The 26,546-nt window shown below is 42.5% G+C and overlaps 2 protein-coding genes across 2 annotated transcripts; both read right to left on the bottom strand.

The window, feature by feature from the left end:
* Positions 1-112: 112 nt before the first annotated feature.
* On the bottom strand, positions 113-26,546 carry LOC130569807 (myomegalin-like). The gene is given in 49 exon segments (XM_057359689.1): positions 113-586; positions 880-910; positions 1,825-1,871; positions 1,955-2,093; positions 2,195-2,332; positions 2,416-2,606; positions 2,695-2,754; positions 2,915-3,109; positions 3,252-3,373; positions 4,723-4,849; positions 4,944-5,057; positions 5,181-5,306; positions 5,415-5,699; positions 6,969-7,159; positions 8,035-8,086; positions 8,293-8,504; positions 8,588-9,005; positions 9,453-9,560; positions 9,789-11,316; positions 11,390-11,825; positions 11,904-12,268; positions 12,774-12,905; positions 13,013-13,122; positions 13,258-13,389; positions 14,691-14,830; positions 14,905-15,017; positions 15,124-15,270; positions 15,393-15,509; positions 15,595-15,734; positions 15,825-15,957; positions 16,189-16,380; positions 16,472-16,666; positions 16,741-16,920; positions 17,025-17,162; positions 17,235-17,345; positions 17,418-17,588; positions 17,701-17,915; positions 18,014-18,110; positions 18,219-18,338; positions 18,523-18,657; positions 20,605-20,658; positions 20,756-20,897; positions 21,004-21,185; positions 21,273-21,387; positions 21,524-21,600; positions 21,902-22,012; positions 23,037-23,101; positions 23,701-23,759; positions 26,346-26,546. Coding segments are annotated over 49 exon segments (8,568 nt in total). The 5' UTR covers positions 26,399-26,546; the 3' UTR covers positions 113-479.
* Positions 18,664-20,594, bottom strand: LOC130569806 (uncharacterized). Its single transcript, XM_057359688.1, has one exon. It carries the CDS (start codon positions 19,794-19,796, stop codon positions 18,705-18,707), a length of 1,092 nt encoding a protein of 363 aa, XP_057215671.1. The 5' UTR covers positions 19,797-20,594; the 3' UTR covers positions 18,664-18,704.

The raw sequence follows: 26,546 nt of genomic DNA, 5'->3' as shown, positions 1-26,546 counted from the left end.
GCATTTGCAAACCAAACATTTTTAGTACTTCACCACAGATTGCCTGAAGCCATGCTGGATTTACATTTGAGTTTTAACTGAAAACTTGATTTACTCATCATAATCATGTGTGGACAGAAGAGAGAGACTAATTCATGAAATCTTTTAATGTGCATGTATAAACTCGTGTACACATCTGATCAAAATATTAGCAGATCTTTACTGAGCTTGAGCAGGGTAATACAGCACAGACAAGTTAACAAGGAACTATTTAAAGGGGGAAAAAAGTATAAAACTAACATTAAAAGTATTTACAAGATAGTCCTTAAAAACATTCCCTTTTACTGTGATGTTAATTGCTTGATGTGTATGTGCAAATATTTGCTAAACTGTATCGGCGTACCTCAGAAGGATAAAAAATAAATAAAAAGACGGGTCTTGAAAGGACAAACATCACTAGAATTGCATTAAAATTCAAACGTGAAATCAGTCCAACATCTCTAACAGCTGTAGTGGGATGAACACGCTGAATCCCTGCCTGCTTCCCACTGTGGGCCGGACGGAAAGAATGTTTGCACATTAGTCACTGGCCATTCAGTGGGACGTCCTACAAACAAACGGCAAAATGTAAGAATAAAAATACAGTGATATTCTACAAACATTTCAAGCACTTTATTCCTGAAATGAACTCAATTATGACACAAACACACCACCAAACCTTATAATATGTCAAGGTTTATAAACACAGGAACATATAAACTACGTCATTAGGGCTTCAATATGAAAGAGTCTTAAAAATTCAATGCAAGCTGCAAAAAGAATCAGTCTGCATGCTGTGACCATCAATAACAATCTCATGCAAAGACTTCTGTAAGCACACAAGCCCTGATTTAAACTAACCTTCAACCTGCACAACCTTCAGATAGTTACACTGAAACACACGGGCAAAATAATAGACAGCAGAATTTAAAGAGAATCAAATGTAAAACCATAGAGAGAAATACTACAGAGCAGAAAAACTAATGTTGTGATGTTATATAGTCAAACCTCTTCTAAGCTCATGACATGAATACACTAAACTGATCATGATTTTAAAAGTACAGTACTATAAATACTAAACCATGAGCCCTTTAACAGCAAGCATTATTTTGAGTGAACTGTGTCTTTAAGGTCCTGCGGACCATAACATGATACATGCAAACACAAAATAAAGTCATATTATAAAAAAAGAGCAGCAATGTTAAATTCCAATTGTAACGGACAAAAAGTTACATGTTTTATTATTGTTTATATTTTGTTTTTTATTATTATAGGAAGTGTTAACCCAATTAAAAGAGTTGCATTCAAGACTACTGTATTATGAAAAATTTACAAAATTTAGGATTTTACACTATTTACACAATACAAGCGGATGTTTTATTTTTTCTTCATGTAAAACCACAGTGGAATCAACTGCAGTATCTGTTCAGTTCTATGGAAATATCGCTATTCTATATTAAAGGGGTCATATGACACGGCTAAAACGAATATTATCGTTTGTTTAACATGTAATGCAGTGTGTATACATGTGCGATTGTACTGACAGGAACGCCCACCTCACTTGCGAATACATTTGGGCGGCCTTAGTCAAATCAGACCACCAACTGACGTAGATTTGTGGGGGTGTGGCTACACGAGGCGTTTCAGGCAGGTCTGGGTGAGCATTGGCTTTTACATAGAATGCATCTTTTATAACTTATAACACACCAAAGACACAGAAAAACACGTGTTCGCGCCATATGACCCCTTTAATTCTACACAATTATTGTCACGAAAGTGGCTAAATATAGAGAATAATAAACAGACCTCCAGGTTTCCTCTGGCCCTCTTCAGCACACCGTAAGTCAGAGACACTGCAGGACACACACAGAACAAACATCAGCGCTCTAATACCACACCTGTAAGAGTGTTAATGTGTGTGTGTGTAGAATCTTACGCTGGTCTATGATGACACGCTCCATGCCCTCCTTCAGATGATTGGTGGATCTGAGGCGTTTAACAGCGCCAGTGAGCATTCTCTCCTGCTGAGACAAACGACTCTTCAGACGAGAGATCTCACTCCTCAACAGCTCGTCCTGAGTGCAGAAGAGAAAGAGATGTTATGATCAGCAAGTCTTTATAATTACAGCTTCCCAGAAGTCTTGGGTTTGTCTTGCAGACACATTAAGTTTGTTACCTGTTGAGTGTGTAAGGCGTCTCCTGAGGGCAGTGAGACTCTCCAGAGCAGTTTGAGAAGCCGTGCGGCTTCTTCCAGAACCTGCTGCATAGTGTTGACACTGCTGGAGAATCCCTTCATCTGAAACTGATCTAGAACCTGATACAAACACACGATGGCTTTAACAACTCTAAACACTACACCTACAAAACACACGACCAGTGAAGTGCGTGTGTTCTTACCTGGCTGTTGTCATGTATCTGTGTGTCCAGATCAGCGGTCAGACTCTGGGCTTCACTCATCTGTTTGCGCAGGGCGTTATAATCTTCTATCAGACCCAGAACATGACGGCCGCGCCGGTCCGCCCAGAGCCGATGACCCGGTACAAGTCGAGATGGAGCGTGAGACTCGCTGTCTACTGAACTGCCACAATCTAAACACAACACATGCAGTTCACATACGAAGGTTGCCTACGCTAGATTTTTTACACAAACATTATATATCAGACAGAAAACACTGACCTTGTGCAGGACTGGAGCGGTCTGTGTGCGAGTGAGCAACATCTGATTTACCAGCTCCATCTGAGAAGACGGAAAAACAAACAGTTCCAGTTTTATTGCTCTCGTTTTTTTTGTTTTTTTTAATAGGCTGTGAGAGGCTGTGCATTGCAGTAATTTTATCATAGTAAACATGGATTGTGAGCACACAAAAGGAATGTTGCAGAGGTGTGTGTGTGTGTACCTGTCTTGGTGAGCAGGTAGTTGATGTTAATGGTTGATTTGGGGTCAGAGCGGGACAGTAGTTGTTGTTCTAATCTCAGTCTCAGTGTTGTGTTGGTCTGGATGCTTCTCTCTAACTGCACACGCAGCTGTCTGATCTCAGCCAACAGCTCGTTCAGATTCACTGCAGATCCACATTCAGAAGCAGAACCTTCTCCTGCGCACACACACATCAGCATCCACACGTTTAAAAGGAAGGCTCCAAAATGCTGTCTAGGTAGGCAGCACACTAGGATTTGCAGCACAGCTATCAGTTTAGATTAAAGAGTACACGGGACACCTGTGGTCTGTGTGTGTACCTGTGTGCGTCTGTGTGGTGTTCTTCATATGTTCTTGCACTTGTAGCTCCACACGCACAGACTGCAGGAGCTGCTGAGTGTCACACAACTGCTGCTTCTGATGATTGTTTTCACACTGCAATCTAAAACACACACACACGCACGCACGCACGCACGCACGCACGCACGCACGCACGCACGCACGCACGCACGCACACACACACACACGCACACACACACACACACACACACGCACACACACACACACACACACACACAGGGATAATAATTAAACAGGGATCATATACGGAGTGTGTGCACGTGTGTAATTTGAAACGCTATAAAATTGCAGTAATTACTACAACTTAACCTGTCATTACACAGGCCCTCTGAGAAAGACACATGATACACACAAAAACCCCATTCACACACACCAACTGATCCCGTTACTAGGTCACTTTTGGGATCAATCTGGGATGTGTTTGCATTCACACAGAAGGCACTCTGGCAGTTTAACGGCAATTTTCTGGGATCAGCGGTCTGTGTGAATGGAGTTCTAGTAACATTAACGGGATCAGTCCCAGAAAGCACCCTGTGTGGACAAAAGGCAGAAACAATGCCATTAAAGCCGTGTAGTGATGGCACGCATCTACAATAAATCCTAAATAATTTGGGTATGAAAACAATGAAAGTTAAGCGAGTAATTTTTGTTCATTAGTCAATGGAAATCTAAAAGATACTATTCGTCTTTAGATTAATCCTAATCCTAATCACCAAACATCAGATGCGAGAATAGCGTGGTCTGCTTGCAAACGCAGTTTAAACTTGAAATGACTTTTATCAAACTATTAACACGAAAATACACAGCGCTGCAATAAACGTGATGGCTTACCAATGCTGCGCTGCGGAGACAGTTAACAGACCAACTCCCAACTTTCACCCGAACACTTACATGTGCTTGCTTTTCTCAACAAAAACATTGTAAACAATATAAACATGATGATCATATACCGACCCAAGTGTTTATTTGTGCAATATGTTTTATTAACAGGTTTTTCATTTGATCTAAGTGAACTTATCCCGAAATGGTCACAAAATCTAAATGCTAAAAAACTTTAAAGTTATTTTCAAACTCATACATTTTTCAGTAATATGATGTACACAAATATATATCTCATGCCTTTTTTATTGCATTTAGGCTATGTTGCCATGTATACTGGCTAATTTTTACTTTGCAGCATTCGGTAATCATTTTTCATTAAGGCTCTGTAAATTTGCACCGAACGAGCCTGAACAGTTAGCTTTGATTTCTTTTCATACGACACAAGATCTCCGCGTGAAAAGGGCTGTATTCATGTTAAAGGATCACTGTGTAGAACATCATACACACGGGCACAAGCTCGCGCACGCACCTGACTCAAGATTCAGATCTTCCTTCAACAACAAATACAAAGTCTGGTCCACATTCTGCGTGTGTGTGTGTCTGTGATACCTGTTCAGGTTGACCTGTAGTTGACCTCGCTCTTGTTTGAGCGTTTCACACTCTTTTCTGCTCAGCTCCAATTTAGCTGTTCGTCTGGCCAGAGTCTCTCGGAGACGATCATTCTCCTTCTGTTTATCTGCGCACACACATGATAACTGCATCTGAATGTCTCAACTCTGATTACAGCCCTTAAGACGTCTTTAAAGAGAGTTTGTGTGTGTGTGTTATACCTCTCGCTCCCTGGTTGAGCTGTTCTTTAAGTGTGTGGTTTTGAGTCAACAGGAAGTGAAGCTCACTGCTGATGTGAGCCTGATCCTCAGAACCAGCAATGAAGATGTTGGTGGCTGCTGATCACACACACAAACAATGTCAAAGAAGGAAAGTGAAGAATATACAGACCCTTTTAATAAACACGCTCGATTCAAAAACATCTTATCCAACCAATTCTTCTGCGTGTGCATGTGTACCCGAATCTTTCTCAGCCTCCAGTAATTTTCTCTCTAACTGTTCTCGAAGTCTCTCATTGGTTCTGATGGTTTCTTCAAGACGCTGGCGCAGCACTCTGATCTCCTGCAAGTGTTCGGCCAACAAATCTACACGACAGAAAGAAAAGAGACAATTCTGCATTCACTTACGTATCGTGATGTAACTATTTGGATTTGAATCAAATGACAATTATTAAGCGTCACTATCACTCTTACCGGAGTTGATGTTCTTGCTGTCTGATGAGTTCTGCTGCTCTGCTGGTCTGTCTGTCATGTGTTTCTGTGGGCTGTGTTTCAGGATGGAGCGTGTCAGGTCCAGCTCACTGTGGAGTGTGGCATTCAGCTCCTCGCTGCTTCTTAACTGTTCCTGCAGACGCCCGTTTTCCCATTGCAACATAAGGACACTCCCATCTCCGCCTTCAGACACGCCCACATCAACAGACACGCCTCTGGTTACTGACCCCTGACCTGGAAACGTATCACCATTGGTCGCCTTCAGACCTGCAGGAGGTGATGAGAAACCATCACAACAGAACAGACTAAGGAGAGAATATTGTTTCTGCTTCATTTATTATTTCTCTCCGCCCACCCGGCCTTGCTTACATCAGCAAAGAAAAGACAGTACATTTGAAATGAAAGATTCCTAAAACATTTTCTTTATACCCATCACTGTTAAAGTAAGAAAAATAAGGAAACGCATTTCATATTAACTTGAATTATATATATTATATATAGCAACGCTTTCAAAAGACCACACATCGTCTTCACAACAGCACGCAAACAATGCCACTCAAATACAGACTGTAACGGCAACGGTTGATTTTTATTTTACCTTCCTCTTTCTTGGCTTTCAGTACGGTCCTCCGTCTCCCGTGAGAGATGCCGTCACACATCACAACCTGCTCGCTCATCTCTAGATCTACTGCTAACCCAGACCTGATCTCACTATAACCGCAGGTGTGGATTTCAGCCCAGCAGTCCTACAGCTTTCACTGATAATCCCAAACACAAAACTCAAGAGATGTGATCTTACAGAATCTAAAGTCCCGCTTGTCTCACAGATCTTCAGTACACCTGAAGCGAGTCGTTTTCAGAGATAAAGCGTCCAGCGTTGGCAAAAGAGGTCGAACATCTTAGATGCCCATGAAAAGCGAAATCTCTCCATTTGATCTTTGCATGATACTAAACCCAAAGTCATCATGGATGTGTGTGCATGTGTGTGTTCGGAGCTCTAAAAGGCTGTCAGGAGAGAAGATTAACGCTGGATACTGAATAATGGATCTGTATGAGCCGGTAACAGGACACCGGCCTCGACTCCGCAGATTAACGGAAAATAACTGCTGAACAAGAACACTCTCACAGGAGATAAAAGTACGACTGCATATTTAATAAGAGAAAGATACAAAATGTGGTCAAACTAAATGCCAAAACCACAAACGCATCGAATTAAGGCACTCAGAACGCAAGATCCATCTCTGTATATCCTCAAACACATCATGATAAATATAATGATCAATTCAAAACAACATTTTGAAGACATTCTGAAGAACGTTGGTCACCAAACAACACTGAACCCCACTGACTTCCACTGTATAAACACAAAACCCCCGAGACATTTCTCAAAATATCTCCTTTTGTGTTCCACTGAAGAAAGTTTGAATAACATGAGCAATGAGAATTTTCATTCCGAGCAAACAATCCATTGAACTAAAACATGCGACTTTATAACTCCTGTGATGTGATTCATAAACAGGATTTATTTAGGGATACCTGTGAGAGTTCTGCTGGGGCTTTGCCTGCGGAGAGCGGGGGGGCTGCCGTGGAAGGAGCTGGTGCCATCATTGGACAGTCGGTCACTCATCTCAGAGTCTGAGAACTGCTGCATTGTGGGAACTAGTAACTGTAGTTGTTTCTGCAGAGCTTGAATGAGCCGGTCTTTCTCCTGCAGATCTGCAGAAAGTCTGTCACAAACCACACACACATACACGCATCATTAAACACTTAATCACAGCAAACAAAAGCAAGGGGCGAAGTCAAACGATTCAGCAATAAACACAAATGTGTTGTTGTACGGTGACACAACGAGGCTGAATTCCAATTCACATGCTGCTACTTCACACATGTACTGGGTAATTGGGACATCCGACTGCATCATAACATAGCACCAGATCTTATGATGGGCTCTGAGATGTGAAGACCTAAAATAGCACCGCATCACACCATGCAAACATTAGCACTAGAACTTTGGACGAACTAACCATCATTTTTGTGCACCCGAAAACACCTTAAAGAGCCACGTGTATTGCTGGAAAACGCGACTTAAAAGATTGTTATTTGACAGAGATCTCACACACACTCCACAGCACACAGACCCTTCGCAGGTACCACTCACAGGGCAATATAATGCTGCGTGCTAATAGCAAGATTCTGGTTCTGCCTGCACAAATAAACCATCTGCAGCTGCTGCTGTTCTCTGTCGCCCTCGAGCTGAGAGCGCAGGTACTGCAGCTCCTCCCAAACCCATTCACAATCACTGTCAGGAGAAAGCCAAACACTCAGACATCAAACCTCCACTGACTTCATCACGAGTGTGTGTACATTTCATTCCTCTCGTATCACAATCACACAGGAATGTCTCCTTGAGATTTCTTCAGCTGTGTGTTCAGTTTTTGTCATATTATTGCGGTTAATTACGATGAGGTTATGGGTTCGACCCCATGCAACATATCTACACTGATAAAAGACGGTACAGACTGAACGAACTGTAAGTCACTGTTAGAAAAAAAGCGTCTGCCAAATGAATAAATGGCAATGTAGTAGATGTGGATGTGCTTACCCGAGGGCCATCTCTGACTCCGCCCCCTCCTCATTCTCTATGCCACCACCCCCTGTAGAATAACACAAAACATACACAAACGCTAAGCAGTATGTAAAAATAAATGCTTCATGTAGTAAACTACAATAGTACACACTACATACTGCATACTTTCAGAGCTAGCATGCGTCATGCAATTTTTCTGTCTCTATGTGAATTCTTGTGTCTGACATGGCTCGCATTCTTCGCGGTTTTGTCTCTGTGTGTGTGTGTGTTTACCCTGTTCGAGTTTCTCCAGCAGACTCAGGCTGCGGTCGAGTCTCTCTCCGAGTTGAGTTCCCTGAGTCTCGCTGGGCTGAAGTAACTCCTCCAGAGCTCCTCTGAGCTCCAGCAGCTGTTTACGCTGTTCTACACCCAAACCACGAGACACGCGGATCTGTTCCCTCAGCTCGCACAACTCCCGGGCCTGAGACTGGACCAGAGACTCGATTCTACAGCGCGAGAGAAACACATTATACAATACAGTCATGTTCGCAAATAATACTTCATCAATGTTAATGATGACAACGATTACCTAGACGGAGATCCTGATTGGCTGCTTCTGCTTAGGCTTCTCTCTTTCTCCAGCTCAGCGTTGAGTTGGGCGATTTGATCCTTCATCAGCTTTCTGTCTTCTTCATCATCTCCTGTGAGGTCAGAGGTCACGCTCAGGAGCTCGGACGATAAAGATTTCTTGCGCAGCTGTTGCTGGAGGTGCCGGATGGTTCTGTGCTGCTCTTCCACCTACGCTCTGAGCCTCTGGAGGTGCTGACGGAGCAGGGCGGGGTCAGCGAAGGGGTCGACGAGGTCAGAAGGACAGGGTCGAGGGGAGCTCAGGCCCGGAGAGCTGGGGTACGAGGGGCTAGATGCTGTAGTGTCAGGAGAAAACCTGTCCCGATTCCTCTGCAGCTCAGGAGACAGAACAGGAACCAGCCGCAGGACACCGTCCACGTCTGAGAGCGACGAGAGATAAGCACACAAACATGATTTAAGTTAATAACAGCAATATTACCCATGAAAACTGTTATGAGGCACGCCAGCTGCGATGATGTTTTTAACAAGGTTACAGTAAGAAACCGCGTTAGTTGAATTCTTATTAATCCCATCAGAAGCAACATAGTTTGGTCATGCAGAGAAGTGATGCAAACTTCAACAAACCGTGTTAATGCAAACCCAACACTCGTGTGCAGACGAACAGACAAACTGAGATTAAAAGGTCAACTATATTTTGGGGTGAACTATTTCTTTACCCATCCACCATCGGTCTCGCCATGCAGACAGTGCAAAATAAGAAAGCATATTTTTTATCCAAGGAGATCTTCGAGAGCTCATTCCATGCAGAAACCCTGCCATGCAAACGAAGCCAGCCAATCACGTTCGAGTGTTTTCTCCCTGTCTACCTGTGCTACTTCCTTCCTCTCTCTCCATCTCACTCTTCCCACTCGTTTCGTACCCGAGGTCCTGCGCCTCCACCTGCACCCCTTTATCATCCCGTTCACCAGGGGGCGCTAGAGCACACAGGAAGGAGTGAGAACACCAGCAATATGTTGTCGTAGTATTCACAACCACAATAAAAAATGCATTTTTGTTGCGCTGCTTTTGTTTGAACAATGCATTGTGAGATTCTTGGTGTTGTTGATTGATTCTAGATCAGCCAGTATGTTTGAGAACGGGTGAACAAAAACCGAACATATTCAACACTGGCTTTGTGGGGTTGTGTACTTGTGTGTTCTCACCTTTGCACCGATGGGATTGTTTGTCTTTATTTGAGCCGTGCACAGTGGTGACGGACTGAGCTATCGCCAGCTTCTCCTCTAACTTCCGGCACGCCCTCTGTCTTTCCCTCAGGGCCTTCTGCAAACTTTGGATGAGTGCGTCCCTCTCGATAGGGTAATTTTCAGAAGCATCTCCACCTCCTCCACGCCCGTCGAGTTTACATTTAACCCCCTCCTCTAGTTTATTCATATTCTGAAAACCTTCAGTATGAATTTCAAGAATCCTCAACAGGTTGTTGTAAAGATTCTGTCGTGAGGGCTTCAGTAAATTCTTCTGGTGTGATGGTTTGGAGCTGTGCTGGTCCTCTCGTCCCTGTTGAATGGGTGTGCTTGTCTTTTGTTGGTGTCCCTCAGTGCCGGGTGAGTCTTCCAGAGATTCTCTCTCCAGGAAGGCACGCTGCAGTCTGTCCAGCCACTGCTTTAACTCTGGATTGGGCGAGTTCACCCGAGACTGGTTTTGGCTTGAGCAGACGTCTGCGAGAGACTGGGCGGCACCTTCAGCGGCTCTGATGCACTCAGACAGACAGTCTGTAAGCTGCCGATGTTGCCATGATGGGATTTTTCCTTCTTGTGGCCTGTGAGTGTAACTCCCCTCCAGACCAGTGAGGGCACCGTTGTGTTTGCTAGTTTCACTCAAGTCAACTGACTCTGCAGTCCTGAGCTTTTCCTGCAGCTCTGCATTCATCCTGCACAGCTGCAACTCTTTCAGAGGTCCGAGGCTATGAGTTTCCCCTGATGGCCTCACCGATCCATCCTCATTCTGCTTAGAAGTTCTGACTCGTTTAATCAGGTCCTCTAACCTCTCACAAACAACCTGAGGATCTACTTGTCCAAAGGTTTGGCTTGTTGTGTGCACACCGCCGAGTGACATGATTGCGCACTCCGCCGTGTTCAAGCACTCCAACATCCGAGCGTTGAGTCCGTCTTTCTCTTCAACAGCCTTGTGAAGTTCTGCACACCTTTGCTGCAACGACACGTCTCCCGTCTGACCCAGACCGCACTCGGAGTCCAAGCTACACGCGGTGAGGTACGCGATGGTGGACTCTGCCGCCTGCAGGGCTTCCAGGTATTCTCGGTTGAGCCTGTCTTTCTCTTGTAGCTGCACCTGAAGCTCCTCCCACACCTGGACTTGTTGCTGCAGGCAGGAGATAAGCTCCTCCTTCTCCTGGCATTCCTGATTCAGCAACTCTAACTGCAGCACGAGCTCGGATTCAAGATTCGGGTCTGTGTTTTGTCCAGCGTCACCCGTCGGTTTCAGTCCTGTGGTTGGACTTTTGGAGTCTTTGACTTGATCCAATTCAAGGTGTACGTGCTGTGCGGATTTCAAAGATGTCTTGCTGTCAGAGGTGTAGTCTGACTCTTCAGCTGCCCTCAGATCATGGCGCCAAGGGTTGACGTGGTCCGACATCACCTCGTTCAGGTCCTCAGAACTCTGCCCGGAGCTTTTACTGGGTCGCACAGGAACCGGAAGCCGTGATTTGACATATGCCTGTAACAAACACATGTGAGAAACTCATTTTGACAGCACACAAACATTTGGAAAGAATAAGTTTAACACTTACTGCATGTCTGGCCATGTGTTGCTTCCTGCTGAGTTTGGTGGATTGTCCCTGAATTTTCTCTTCTTTCTCCTGCGTTTCTTTCTTTTCTTTCTGTTCGCTCTCTTTCACCTGTTGCTGTTTCTCTGAGGTCTGGGAGTGTCTCTGTGAATCTTCAGTTTCCGTCCACACTCCTTCCATCTCAGTGGCAATTTTGACGTTCAGCTCCGTGTTGAATTGACCTTTGGCTGATTTCTGCTGGAGCTGCTCTTTCAGTAGTCGGATGATCTTTCTGTGACTTTTGGCTTCCGAGCGGAGCATCTTGACGGTTTGCTGTAGGTCTCCATGGCTGTCGCTTTCTCCGGAACTCTCAGCGCTTTCTTTGGAGTCAGTGGCGTGCTCCTCCTTCAAAAGTCCACGGAGCTCAGTCGCTTCTGAGCGCAGTTTGGCCACTTGCTCTCTACAAAACGCAGCGAGTAGCTTTAACTTGATGTATAAGCAAAGCAACAATGTGAATACATATTTATCCTGAACGTACCTGAGCTGAGAGACTGACTCCGCCCCACAGTCTGTGAGGAGCAACTTCAATTCTGCCTTTTCAGGTTCATCCCTGAGAGTTCTGGAAGTTGGTGGTACTGCATCTTGATCTTTCAGCGACGTCTGATGACCTTCACCATAACAATCCTCCTCATTACATTTCTCCTTGAAAATCAACAACACATGGGACAACAGTGAAACACAAGACCGAGATTCAGACACAACACAAATACAAAATTGCCTTGAGTTTAGCATTTCACACAGACTTGTTGAGGTTGTTGAGAAGGGTTTATTCCATAAACACCTACGTACCTTTACATTTGGATGTTCATCTTTAGCGGCAGGTAGCTGCTTTCCCTGTGTTTGCTACAGTAATGGGATGTTTGATGACATATGACTTAACAACATAAAATGTCAATGGAACAGAATATAAAGAAAGCACACGATAACGGCAGGATGGGGCGACTGCAGGTGATTATGGGTAAGAAAACCAGCCAGAAAGACAGAAAGGAGATAACAGGGGTTAGCAGGAAAGAGAGAGACAGAACGAGTGGGAGAAAACTTGTGCGGACACGTGTATAAACAAACACACACGCTCATTAAGCAGACAAACGCATCAGAGAAACTCTTCTAGAACGTTCAAGCCAACTAATGTTAGTAAAAGAGAGATTCAACGACGGGCGTGAGGTCCATCATACACTAATATAATGCAAAAGCACATAATAAGTTTTAGGTAAAAGGTTAAAGGTCAGGGGTTAAAAGAGGTATGAAAATGCACCCCTTTCAAAAACATTTCACCTTTGTACATTTTCCAAACAACAATACATATGAGTTATTGGACAAAAACTCATAAAAAATAGACCTTCAATACCTTAGTAGGAGTTGAAAGGTTGATGAAGTCTGGTTCTGTCTGAGAGTCTTCTGGATTATTACCCACAGTGCCCTTCTCCATAGGTACCAACTTCTTTTGTAGTTCAGCATTCACTGCCTGTAGCTCCAAGATCTGAACGTGACAGTAAAAAGCACTCTTAATTTCAATGTACTGTGCAGCGCTCCTTAGGAGACTAGAGGGATTTTGTGTACATTTCTGTGCATCACAAAGTTACTCACCTTTAGACTAAGTTGTTCTACAGTCAGGTGCTGAAGCTCCTCTTCTGGTCCCTCGCCCAAGCATATACTCATATAGGACGTCTGCTCGCCAAACAAACTCAGTGTGTCCACTAAAACATCAGATGAACCAAATAAGCATAAAAATAAACCACATTGAACCCTTATGAGTCAAAAGTAACAGAGTGAAGAATTTGACATTAAATGAAACGCTAAATAAATAAATGATGCAATATTTGTAAACATACCAGAGTCGTTGGCCTGTCCCACTCCTCCTCCTCTGTTCTGAATCTGTCCCAGACGTGCCTGCAGAGATGCGTTCCAGCGCTGAGCTTCCTCTAGTGCATCACGCACGCTCTCTAACTCAGAAGGGTTTGAACCTGCGAGAAAACACACACACAATGACAAATGTGCTTGAGATATTAGTCCCAACACACATCACATTCTTATCCAGTTTCTGTTTTTTGAGAATTTGATCATGTATAAGAAAGCTGAGAGTGGATGGAAAATGAGAAGGGAGGACAAAATTAGCTTATGTACAAAATAAATATTTGTTCTCAGATTTCTGTAAGCCTATGAACAGTGAAAGGGAGACGTCTACTGGTAGACTGTAAGGAAATTTAGCAGATGCGCCTGACCCCATTTTGTGAGACTGTACAGACTTGACTGGCTAAAAGTATATACAGTATATATATATATATATATGACAAAATATATTTACATTGTAAATCTTTCTTTACACTTTATAACTTATTTATTTTTAATAAAAAAGTAAAACAATCAATACAGTTACATTAATGGTCAAAAACTATTAATAATATACATATACACTAAATATGCTACCTGCTAGTGAATAGCCACAGTTAATGCATTATTATCTTGAGATCTTTAATCCATATTTAAATCCATTGTGTTAAGTCTAATCAAATAACAAAACAAGGAAATTATTTTGAAAACCAGAGCCGTTATGGTTTCCAGTGCGCCTGTCATGCTGGAAATGGAAGGTCAAATTGAGCACATTGCATTACTTGATAGCAAACCATGCTCAAATTGAGAATGTAGTAGGTCATCTGGGTATTTCAAGCATATAGTATGTAAACATACTGTACAGCATATTTCAAAAACATAACACATTGTCATAAAATCTCTGTATGTTTGTGTAAATAAAGGCATGAGTGTTCAAAAGCAAAGGTTAGAGAGTTTATTAGTGCTTTAGTGTTTATCATGAGCAGAAATAACTTTATTAGAAAGACAAACAAACAATGACATCACAGACGAATGATGAGCAGAACAGAAAACAAAAAGAGGAATAAACAGATATACAGAGAGAAAAGAATGAATGAATGAAAAGAATAATGCTTCATTGACAGAACATGACAGTGAAAATGTCAGCAAAAGACTAAGAAACACATGAACAGGCCAACACAGAATCTGCAGAATTGTGTTAAGTTGAAATAAATTATGCAGAATTGAACTTATGTCCAAAAACAAGTGCAGAAAACGTCTGCCGATTCCATGTACAAGGACAGAGATGTGGGGAAGAACAGATGGAGAAGGAGTTTGTGATTGATGTTCTGAAAATGCCCATGAACACCACCAGAGTATTTTTTAAATATGACCACTGATTGTAATTTAGAGCTTGAGATCTGTCAGCTGTTAGCGCTTTCTTTCTGTACTCCACCTTCTGTCAGCTTGGCTTTTTGGATCTCTCTCTGTAGCTCATCTCTCAGCTTCTCGTTCATCTGAACGCCGTATTCCAGCTGCTGTCTGAGGAGTGACACGGCTGTGAGCTCCAACTGCAGCGCCTGCAGCCTCTCAACACTGCGAAACCATCACAAAAAATTCAACACTTCACGTGATGGGCAGACCGTCCAAGGCCAGTGTTGCGTACTCACCTGTCGTGCTGTTTGACAGCTCTGATGAGAGTGGAGTAAAGATGCTGCTCGGCTCTCAGAGCGCGGTTTAACTCCACCTGCTCAGCCAGCAGATCGGACAGGGATGGCAGATCCTACCAACATCAGAAGCGCAGGGTCAGAGGTCAGCACTACTGTAAATCATCTCACCACAGACTGTCAAATACAGGGGAATACATCTGCAAGACATCATTCTGCTACCTCACGCTGGCTGTCTCCTCCAATGAGGGTACTCTCTCTTTGAGGAAGAGAAGAAAGACTGGGTTCAGTCACACCGGGTTGGGTGGCTTGGTCGCGGGTCAGAGGCAGCCGGCCGTCTCCTCTCCGAGCCAAACGCTGGTGCAGCTCCTGTAGAGATGACAACCAACCCACAGAATCCAAAAGTCAGTCATTGTGTTTTATCAGTCAGACCATCCCCAGATTTCTGAACCTAAATTTTTGAAGTTTGTGTATGCAAAATGTATTCTCACGCTAATGATTTCCTCTTTAGTGTTGAGTGTGGACGCAAGACTTTCAATATTGGCCGTCTGTCCCTCTAATCTCGCTTCAAGTTCTGAGAGCGTGGACTGAAGCTCTGCTAGAGAAATCTTTCACACACACACAAACACACTGTTCATTTGGGAGTTTTCTAGATGAAGACGGAAAAACTCTTTAAAGATACAAATATCAGACCTTGAGCTGGTTTTCTCTCTTTAGCGCTGCGTTAAGAGCTTCGGTTTTCTGAGCCAGCTCTTTTTTCAAAACAACTGATGATTTCTTATTGACTGCAGTTTGATCCAGCATTTCCTCACTGTATCTCTTGCTCAGCTCGGCTACAAACACACAAAACGCAGGTTAGATAATGCAGGATATGACTTTGGTCTAGACGCCGTTACATTCCTCCAGCAGAAACATATTCTCACCTTCTCTCTCATCGAATTGCTCCTGCAGCACCTGAATGGTCTGTCTGAGTTCCAGCAGCTGAGGGGGCGGAGCCTCACCACTCCTCATTTCCAACAGGATGCGATCTTTCTCCTGTCCACGTTCTAGCAGCTTCTGTTGAGCACAAAACATTATCATTCGTCATTTCACCTACATTTTGTGCCTCAAAGTTTCTTTTCCTTTCAATAATTTGGCAGACGATTTTATATCCACCAATGATCAAACTCCATCAGTTAGAGCAAAAACAAACCATAAACAAAAAGGCACTTCCTCAAAAATAAAGTCTGAGAAAACGTTTGTTGAGGAGAGTACAAAAGCTGCCTCGTGATCAAAAGTTTAACGTACGTTGATGAGGGCGTCCTTCTCTGATAACATGGCACAGAGTTCAGCGTTCTCCACGTGACCCTCCTGTGTTGCCGTAGCGCTCAATCTCTGTGCGTTTCTGAGTTGCAGCTGCGTGTCTGCCAGCTGTTTGCGCAGATCCTGCAATTCAGCTGCACGATCGCTTAGAGCCTGTGTGTGATGCTCTGCACTTTCCTGCACGTACAGACATGCATACAGAGAGGTTAGAACATTCCCATCTGTGTCGTCCATAAGTGAACGAGTATGAGTGTGTGTGTTGAAGTACCCCAAGTAGTTGATCTTTGCTGCTGATGGTGGCCAGCAGGTTTTCTACAGCGGACTGATTCTCAGACACCAGCCTCTCTCTGTCCTTCACTGCTTCAGACAGCATGACCTCGGCCACCTTTAACCTCTGACTCATCTGCTCGGCCAGGTCTCGTCCCTGAGACTCTGACTGGCTGAGAACCGTATTGGCCATCTCCTGTGGAGACATGAAAAGACGATGATGCTTTCGGAGTAAACATGTCTTTGTGCAGAGCATGCGGATGTTTGTACCTCCAGATCTTTAATCTTGTTGTCCAGAGCTTGCTGTAAGTGCTGTATAATGGAGTCTTTCTCTCTCAGAGCTCTCTGAAGGTTCTCCTCCGTCTCATCTTTACACCTCTGAAGATTCTTCAGTGAGTTCAACAGCTGCTGCAGTTCTAGATCTCGCTCCTTTACGAGAGCGTCGAAGCTCTACACACACAAATAAGAGTAAGAGATCTCATTCCAGATTTGGTCAGAAAGCCCCATTAAATAATTGATGCAAATAAACATTTATGGATGTAATGATCTCTTACGTTAATGGTTTCCTCATTGTGTAAGAGCAGGTTGTTGAGACGCTCCACATCTCTCTCTTTCTCCCTCAGACTCAGCTTCAAGAGATGCATCTCATTTTCTTTCTCTTCTACGACCGCAAATTTATCATCTAGGGCTTCCTGCACAAACAAACCAAAAACATCAAACCTTCTGCAACTGGCCGAAAACATTCTCAAAAGACAAACTCGAACCTCCAAAGCCTGCTCTTTCTCCTTCAGTCTGGCTCTGAGTTTAGCCACCATGGCATCACCGCCCTCTTGATTTCTGTTCTTCTCCAGATCTTTCACCATGTTCATGTAGTCCTGAAAAACACTCTTGTGTGAGTGATGGAGAAGTAGAGCTGTCTTTAACCTGTGTATGTGCAGTTGCGTTACCTGTAGCTGTTGGTCTTTATGATTCAGGTTGGCTGCGAGACGTTCTATGGCGTTCTGCAGTTTTTGCTCTGAAGCTCGGTTCTGCTCCTGCTGTTCTAGACGCTGTTGTTCAAGAGCGTTCTCTCTGTCAGCCAGAGAGCCGTTCAGCTTCTTTAACTGATTCTGCAGATCCTGCGAGTCGATATAGAGGAGTGTGTATGCCACACATGTTGTTTACGTCTGGAAAAATGTTCTATTATTATGTATTTACTCCAGTTTCTGTGTGTGTGCCGATGTTACTCACATTTATAGTTTTGTCTCCCTTCTTCTTTTGCTGTTGTAGTTGTTCTAGTTCCTGTTCCAGTTGTCCTCTAGCCTGCTGGAGCAGGGCGAGCTCAGAATCTCGGTTTCCCAGCACACGTTGCAATCTCTGAAGTTCCAGCGAGGATGAACGAGCCTCCGTCTGAAGTTGCGACAATTCGGCCTGCTGCTCCAGAAGCAAAGACTGCTGATCTTCATCTCCCTGGAGAACAGAAGAGCGCACGGCTTTACTAACACTGACAACCCAAATACTCATCCGCCTTGACGCTAAACACAGACAATGACACATGAGCTACATGCCTGATATTTCTGCACTTTGGCTTTATGAAGGGCCTCTCTCGCCTTAGCCAGAGCCTGATCCCTCTCCTCCAGATCACGAGATAAATCCTCAATCTAAAAGAGACAAACCACACACAAACAATCTGATTTTTGCAACAATCAGCTATAACAATATCATTTCTGACACAATTTCGGAGTTCAATAGATAGTTTGGGGTCACACCTCTTTCTCCTTCTCTTTGAGAACCAGACTGAGGCCCTGGATGGTTTTGTCACGTTTCAGAGAGTTCTTCTTCTCTGCTGCCAGCTCGCCCTCTCTCTCCTGCAGCTCATCAGAAAGAGCCTGAAAACATACAAATGAAAACATCTTTCCATGCGTGGAGGTCCTGAACGCTTGTCTGAATGGAAATAATCCATTTAAAACAAGTGACTTTTCATTTGTTATACAGAGGCACACATTATTCATGTGTTAAAGTGGCTAATTTGACCGGTATGTTTTAGTGTGTGTGTTTGTGAGCAGTTATTACCTTCTTGTCTCTCTCAGTTTCCTCTAGCGTGTGATGGAGCTGTTGGCTGTTGCTCTTGGCAGTTTTGAGTTCTTCAGTCAGCTGTTTGGTCTTCTGCTCCAATCTGCTCAACTCCGTCTGTGTTTCAACGCACATCTGTAACACACAAAAAGCACAAACACGGTTTTAAAGCACACACATATTTACATTTTATGTGTCAGAATAAACGTGCCGTCCAATCTGACTGAACTCCTGCCCGTGTAACCAGAGGTGCATCCATGTGTCACAGCAAGTGTATGAGCGTGTACCTCCGGTCTAAAAGGTGTGTACTCATCATTAAAATCTTCCTCCATTTCTCTCAGTCTTTTCTCCGCCATCGATTTCACACCCTGGTGAGCATGTCCGAAGGTGAAGCGTGAAGGCGTCAGTACTGGAATCTTGCTACCCTCGCATTGTGGGATGGGGCGCACCCCTCGCACGATCTTTAAGAGTTGAAGTATATCAAACACCAGTGAGGTTTTGAGAGTGTTCCTCCCGTATGCTGCACCGATGGGGGAGTGGTCAGACCGCTCGAGGGTCACTGATTGGAGGGAAGTTGATCGAGACAGAGTGCTCTTCTTATGCACTATGCTCAAGTACTCTCGGTTTCCCAGCACTCCAGAATGTGCGTCTTTACTCTGACGTGGAGATACATTTACCTGCAAACATTGACAGTGATCTGTTCCTGCCCTGCTTAGTGGTTCAAGACTCACACATCTCCTCAAATGCCCTGTGAACTTCCGCTGTCTGACATCACCACTCGTTTTCACCCCTTGGCTTCTTCCAGGCGTCTTCCACTTGTCATCAACCGCCGCTTGATCCAGCTTTGGTTGAACTGAAGACTGCTCAGACCGTCGGATGCATCGCAGTTGGTTTGGACTTGGCAGGATTGTTCCAATTTTGACGTTCCTTTTGAAAGACTTCTGCAATCCGCCACCGTCTGGTTTTGATAGGTTATGTTGTTCGTATTTGTTTGCGATGTGCATTTTTAATCTGTCTCTTTCGTTCTGCAGCCTCTGCAGCTGGGCGGCGTGTGCATCCTGCAGCTGTCCAATGGCAACGTCGTAATGCACCACACGCTCCAGTGAAAACACACATTTCCCGCAGAGGAACTCGCCGTGGCCGTCCCGACGCACCTCTGACTCCAACACGTGTGAGAGGATCACCGCCAACCTCGCACGCCCGCATGCACTGAACAACCAGCGACATTGAGTGCCCTGCATGCACCCACCGCATGCACGGCACGGCTCACGCATGTTCACCTAACATGCGCTAAAATCCTACAGACAGCCACTCACACTGGACATGTTGAAAAACTCTTCTGTCATGTCCTCTTCTATCAGACCATCACAAATGTCGTCTTTCTATGAATCTTTCTCTGTCTTCTTGCTGTGCATCAAACTGGCCACACACAGATAAAAATCCTCTAATCCACAAACACACACAGGAAATCCTTTGAGTCTCACACACACACACACGCACAGACACATTAATCCACAGAGTTCAGCAGGCACCCGACAGCAGGAGTAGTATTTGGCTACTGATGCTGTTTTGGGGATGCTGAAGGTCACAGTTGAACAGGGCAGGAATTATTTTCCTCATGAGAATAATGCAGAATATTACTGTTGGTTTTAGGGTTAATCATCTAAATCACTTTTTTTATACTTCATCACACAACGTAAACATCTCACTGTCATTTTCTCTCAATTTAGCTCAAGTTTTCTCATATCCACACGACAAGACTTCACAGTATGTGTTACACACATTTAAACATTAGCATAAATTTAACAGGTTCACCCAGTTCCAACATAGAAACACCTAAACTCTTCAACCAGGACCCAGAGGGATTTGTTTTTAATATTTGATTTGATTTCCAAAAGACACAGATAGCTGCCAACCTGATAATCCAGTTTAGCACACTTCTACAGGGTTCCCACGCTTATTCCAATTAATTCCATGACATTTTCATGACCTTTCTAGTCATTTGTTATAACAGAGGAAGGATGATTGATTGATCGTTCCAATATACAATCCATTGAAAACACAAAACTCTGCTCTGCTAACCTGTTTGTCTCTTTCTGCATTTTCTCTCTCACGCTCTAGGTCTTCTGTGAGAGTCTGTTAAATAAATGACACAATAACATCAGTCAATGCATGCATGTTTATAACAGTATAAAGGAACTTCTTTTATACAATGCAAAACTAACACACTAACCTGTAATTGTTTGTCTTTTTGGCTGATGAGAGAGTTCAACTGGGCCACCTGTTCTGCTATTGGCTTGTCCAAGCTATTCCTCCGAAGCTCTCCAATCATGGCATCCTGATCCTTAAGCGACACCTGCAGTTGCTGAATGACACTATACAGAACAGAATGGGTTTTTATTTTTAGATTCAATACTTACACTTCAGAAATATGAAGTAACTGTTTTAGTTTCAATTAAAAATAACAGTCGATTTGTTCACCTTTCCTTCTGCTGAAGAACTTGTTGGAGCTCTTGAACTCGCTTAGGGGTGGAGTCTGAATCACCTGAAGGTTTTGATTGATTGGCAGCTTGTAGCTCTTTCTCTAACCCAAGATTCTTCAGTTTCTCCCGTTCTGCAATGATGGCCATGTTTTCCAGTTCTTCTTGAGCAGCGTTCAGAGACTGAACAGAAAGAAAACAACAGGTAATGATGGAGGAAATGTTCTTAATCATTTGCTCGGAACATTGATTTTTATGTATTTCTATTACCTCCTCCAGTTCTTGAATCCGAGCATTAAACGCTTCTCTGAGCGAGTCCATTTCTCTCCGTGTCTGCTCTCTGCCATCATCAACACCTCGACTGGCTAAACTCTCCAGTGCTTTCCTACACAAACACAAACCAAGTTTAAACCATTGGACTAATAAAACTTCACTGTGAGAATATAAGGAAAACATGATATATGGTGTCACACCTGGCTAGGGCTCTGTAATAAGTAATAATAAGATTGCACATCACTTACGATGCAGAGACAAGCAGTTCCTGTTTTTCGGCCAGATCTCTTTTCATTGATTCCACTTCTACTTTCAGCTCAATGTTCTGCAGACACACACACACATACGTGTACACAATTTAATGATTTTATTCACAATCAACAAACGGAGGCCATTGAACAACATTACATGCGTGTGTGTATGTGTGATTTCAAACAGCTTGTGTAAATGTACTTAGTTTATGTCCACATTAGCAGGTTACAACAAATTGGACATCATGAAGTTGATAGAAGTCATGAAAATCATGAAATAGTTCATAGTGGTCCGCTAGTGAAACACATCATGGGTCTGTGGCTGACGCACGGCTTACATAAGCTGTGTGAATCAGGACTGTGTGTGTCAGTCACCGTTTTATAAATGTCCTCTGTAGAATCATCGCACTTCTGCTGTACACGTTCCTCCAGAAAATAGATCCTGAGCTTTAGGTTGAAGTTTTCTTTTTTCAGAGCGGTAATTTGCTATAAAAGGGAAAAGGAAATTAATTTGTTATAGACAGACAATCACTTAACCTCACACACACACAGACAGATGGTCACACACGACACAGCGAATATACTTGAAACTTTTTAATGAATATCTCCTGTTTTCCCTGTATTATTTTGACTCATTCATGAACAAACGAGAGTCATTTAAATAAGCAAAGCCATTCTACATTCTACAAAAAAAAGAAAGAGATGTGAATGTAGGGGACGAGAGCTAAAAGACAAACAGAGCAACTATAACACACCGCGCGTGTGTGTGTGTGTGTGTGTGTGTGTGTGTGTGTGTGGCTGGCAGGGCAGTGAACTGTGCATCATTGTATCTCTGAGCATTTCACTTCAACATCTGGGGCAGAAAGAAGGGGAAGGGAGAAAGAGAAAATGCAGAATGACACAAAAATCCAAGACAAACACAACATAACATCCAAAACAAACACCACGGAATGGGAAGCTGTACCTTTCCCTAAAAAATCTCTCGTTGTTTCTTCTGTTTTTACATTTTCCCACTCTCTCTCACACACACACACGCACGCACGCACGCACGCACGCACGCACGCACGCACGCACGCACGCACACACACACACACACACAGGCATGCGTGCACCCCACAGGAATACTTACAGATCTGTATCTCACTGCATTAAAATAAACCTCTTTCCTTAAATGGCATTCAAAAATATGATCATTGCCGCAAAAAGCTGATTATCACAGAAGAACCCGACACTTTTCACATAGCTTCATAAATGATAGGCATTTAAAATGATATGTTTTTTAAAAAAAGATAAAGATCTTATAAAAGATATTTATAACTTCAGACAGAACTAACAGCTGAAAACGACTGCTGTGGCATTTTGAGACTGCAACAAAGTTAAAACCCTCAAATCAAAACAGAAAAGCAGCTAAATAGGTTGTGAGACCAGAAACAGACCAACGCGTCAGTCGCTCTCATTACATAAAAAGTAACGACTAACGAAAATGAATGCTTCAATATTTTGTACTTACATTCTCATAGTCCTTCATGGTCAGAGCTTTGGCTGGAGACATCCTCTGCTCTGAAAACAGAGGAACTGTAGACGAAAAGACAACAAACGAATGAATTAACAACAAAGACTACTGTTCAAATCAGCCTGTTCCCCCCAGAAACAAGTGCATGAGACAGTGTCTTTATCACAGACCTCAAGCTCAAAGACTAGAGGGGGAACAACAAGTTTATTTTCAACTTGTTTATCTTTCATCGAAACTTCTTGCCTCTATTCTTTACATTTGTAGTAGGTGATATACCAGTTAAAATGACAGATCACAATTGTGATCGATCCAGTAATAATTGTTACAATGTGAAGTTATGATAAGAATCATGAATTAGTCTTATTGTTAATTTGAATGTGTATATGAATGTAAAACAGGCCAGCTTTAATAACACAAATTGGTGCACATTAAAGGGATAGTTCACCCAAACATGAAAATGCTGTCATCATTTACTCACCCTAATGTTATTTCATATCTGTATCAATTACTTTGTTCTCATAAACACAGAGAAAGATATTTAGAAGAATGTTAGTAATTTTAAGTTCCGGGACATCATTGACTAGAATTTTGATGACAAAATTTTCATTTTTGGGTGAACTAGCCCTTTAAGGGATCAGGGTCAGCGTGTGTGTGTACATACCTGAAATGTTGTCCATGTTGAAGTTGCTGCCGTTCAGAGACTCTGGCAGTCTTGAAATACTGAAGCCATGTAAAACACACACATATTTCAAATATATTCACAGTGGCTAAAAAAAATACCTTCAAAGTCACAAGGGCAATTACACACAACAAAAACAAAACACCAAGTGCAGATATCCAGCTGTTACAATAAACACTACTGTGCTTAACACAGATACACACACACTGCATAAAGGTCTAAAGACACTATTCATAACCTGAAGCAGGGAACACAAGCAGAAATAATGTTACTTTGTTTCTTAACCATTTTAATGTGAAGCACTGAGTGTTATTCCAGGAGTGCACCATCAGTAAAAACACTCTCTGTGTCGGAGTAAATGTGTGTGTGTCTGTGTGTCTGTGTGTGTACGGTGACTTCAGCGGGTCTCTATAACTTCCTATAACAAAGTTCAATCCCCTTTGCTTCTCTGAAAAAGTCATCCAAATCTACGGCAAGCAGATCAGGACACCTAATACACTCAAATTGTGCGAGATTAAAGTGATAGTTCACCCAAAAATAAAAATTATGTCATCATTTGCGCACCCTCAGGTTGTTTCCAACCTGTATATACATTTCTTTGTTCTGTTAAACACAAAGAAAGATATTTGTAAGAATGTTGACAATTTTCAGTTCTGTGACATGATCCACTACCATAGTAGGAAAAAACATATTGTATATTTTGTTGTTCTGTTGAACAAAAGTGAGATATTTTGAAGAATTTAGGAACACAAACAGTTCTGGGGCACCTTTGACTACCATTTAATTTTTACTACTGTGGCAGTCAATGATGTCACAGAATTGAAAATTGCATACATTCTTCCAAATATCTTTCTCTGTGTTCGTCAGAACAAAGCAATTTATACAGGTATGTAATTACACGAGGGTGAGCAAATGATGACGGAATTTTCGTTTTTGGGTGAACTATCACTTTAAGCTGATGTCACAGACTCAAAAGGAAATTTTTGTTATTAAATATACTAATACTTTTACAGTTGTTTTAAAAAAATCCTAACACTTCACTAAACATGAACGTAAAGTCTCTCATTGTAACAATATCACTCTTTTTCCTTTTCTTTTTTACATAATTCACACAGTATTTTGAGCAGGACTGATGGAGCCGAACGAATGCTATACTGTCTGCTTTTTGCACAACACATCACAGCTAAACAACTTCCTCTTCTCACATTTCCCTGCACAGTTAGCTCTGTGCTAGCCACAAGAAGACATAATCTCATATATAACAGCTGTGTATAGAGTTTATATACATCACCTGTCACATACATGACTCAGAAGTCTTACAAATATACACGTAATTGGTTAAAAGCTCAAGATCAGTTGTCAAGATGAAGCCGCTGACTTACACATTTGATATCACCTTACATCTTATGTTTCGCCACAGGCTCACCATCTGGGTTTATAAAGGCGACTACAGCGTTTGTATTCATTACCTCATACGGTAGCAAGCACATAAAACAACCCATCAGGTCAGGCTAGACCTTTAACTTGACCATCAAACCCCAGTGTCCTTCAACTCATGTCCATCATCTACAACAATGCCTATATACACAACCAGCACAGGTGTTACATGGTAATAATAACCTACCAATGTCAGCCCTTCATGTTCAGATGGCCATAGAAAAGCACAATACCTAGGGATCAGTTCATCAGATGATAAACATGAGAGCTTTTCCGCTATGTGTTGTTTCCGTGCTATGACAGCGCATGATCAAACATACATACAGCAGATTCTCTCTCTCTCCTTTTCTGTCTCTCTTCCAGAATTACTCAACAAGAAAACTGCTCAAATTACGCATATGACTGCGTTTTCTACACTGTATTTAATTCCCACAACTAGATGTCAAAAACAACTCGGGTACACGGATGGTTCCGAGATCGAGTCCCTGCTATATTTAACTCAGAGGATCATGTGTGTTGTTTTGTTTTTAACATGGGGGGTTTGATATTTACGCTTTCAACCTGACAGCAACAAACGAGACACATTCATGTCATTCAAACACTAATCCACACTTGACATCAGGCGCAAAATGTCAATGCAAAATATAAAACTTCCATAATTACATGCATATTAATGATTTATAAATTCAGCCCGAAGTGAAACTGAATCAAACCAACGGAAAGCACCTCAGAGAAATTTACAATTGAATGAACTAACACGAAACCTGCAAGAACCAATTTAGCTGTCAGATTAATTAAATACAATTTACGTAAATAAAATGCATGTATCTGGAATGTCACGCAAAAAAACAGTCAACATTCACCATCAATTTATAATAACACTATTGAAACAATCGTGATAACGGTACGGTGAGCCATCTAAATAACACTTAGTATTCCGTTTACAAACACTAAATATGTTTATTAATACATGGTATAAAATATACAGTATATAACACCTCGCAAAATATTATCTGTGGTTCTTTAGTTAACTAGTTGGTTTAATAGTAAAATACTAACTACTACGAAAAGACCGAGAACATGTAATATAAACTAGTGTTTTGTGTTTGATTAATAGTTTTCTCCTCAGGCTAACATGCTAACCGTATCCTGACAGACTCTGACAGAATAAAATAACGTAGCGCTTTTACCTCATATTGATGTCAAACGGCAAGGTTTGATCCTCTCCAACAACAGAATCCATTTTGGATCAAGCCAGGAGTGTTTATTTTTATCAGTGAATAATACACATCTCAAAACATGATGTCCGTGCTGTTATTTTTAAACTGTGAGCGGCAGATCATGCATGCACGTAATTTCAAAGGAGACGTTGGAACCGCCATTTTAAAGTC

Source organism: Triplophysa rosa, linkage group LG19 (assembly GCF_024868665.1).
Source record: "Triplophysa rosa linkage group LG19, Trosa_1v2, whole genome shotgun sequence".
NCBI lineage: Eukaryota > Metazoa > Chordata > Actinopteri > Cypriniformes > Nemacheilidae > Triplophysa > Triplophysa rosa.
This window is presented reverse-complemented; position numbering and strand designations above follow the sequence as displayed.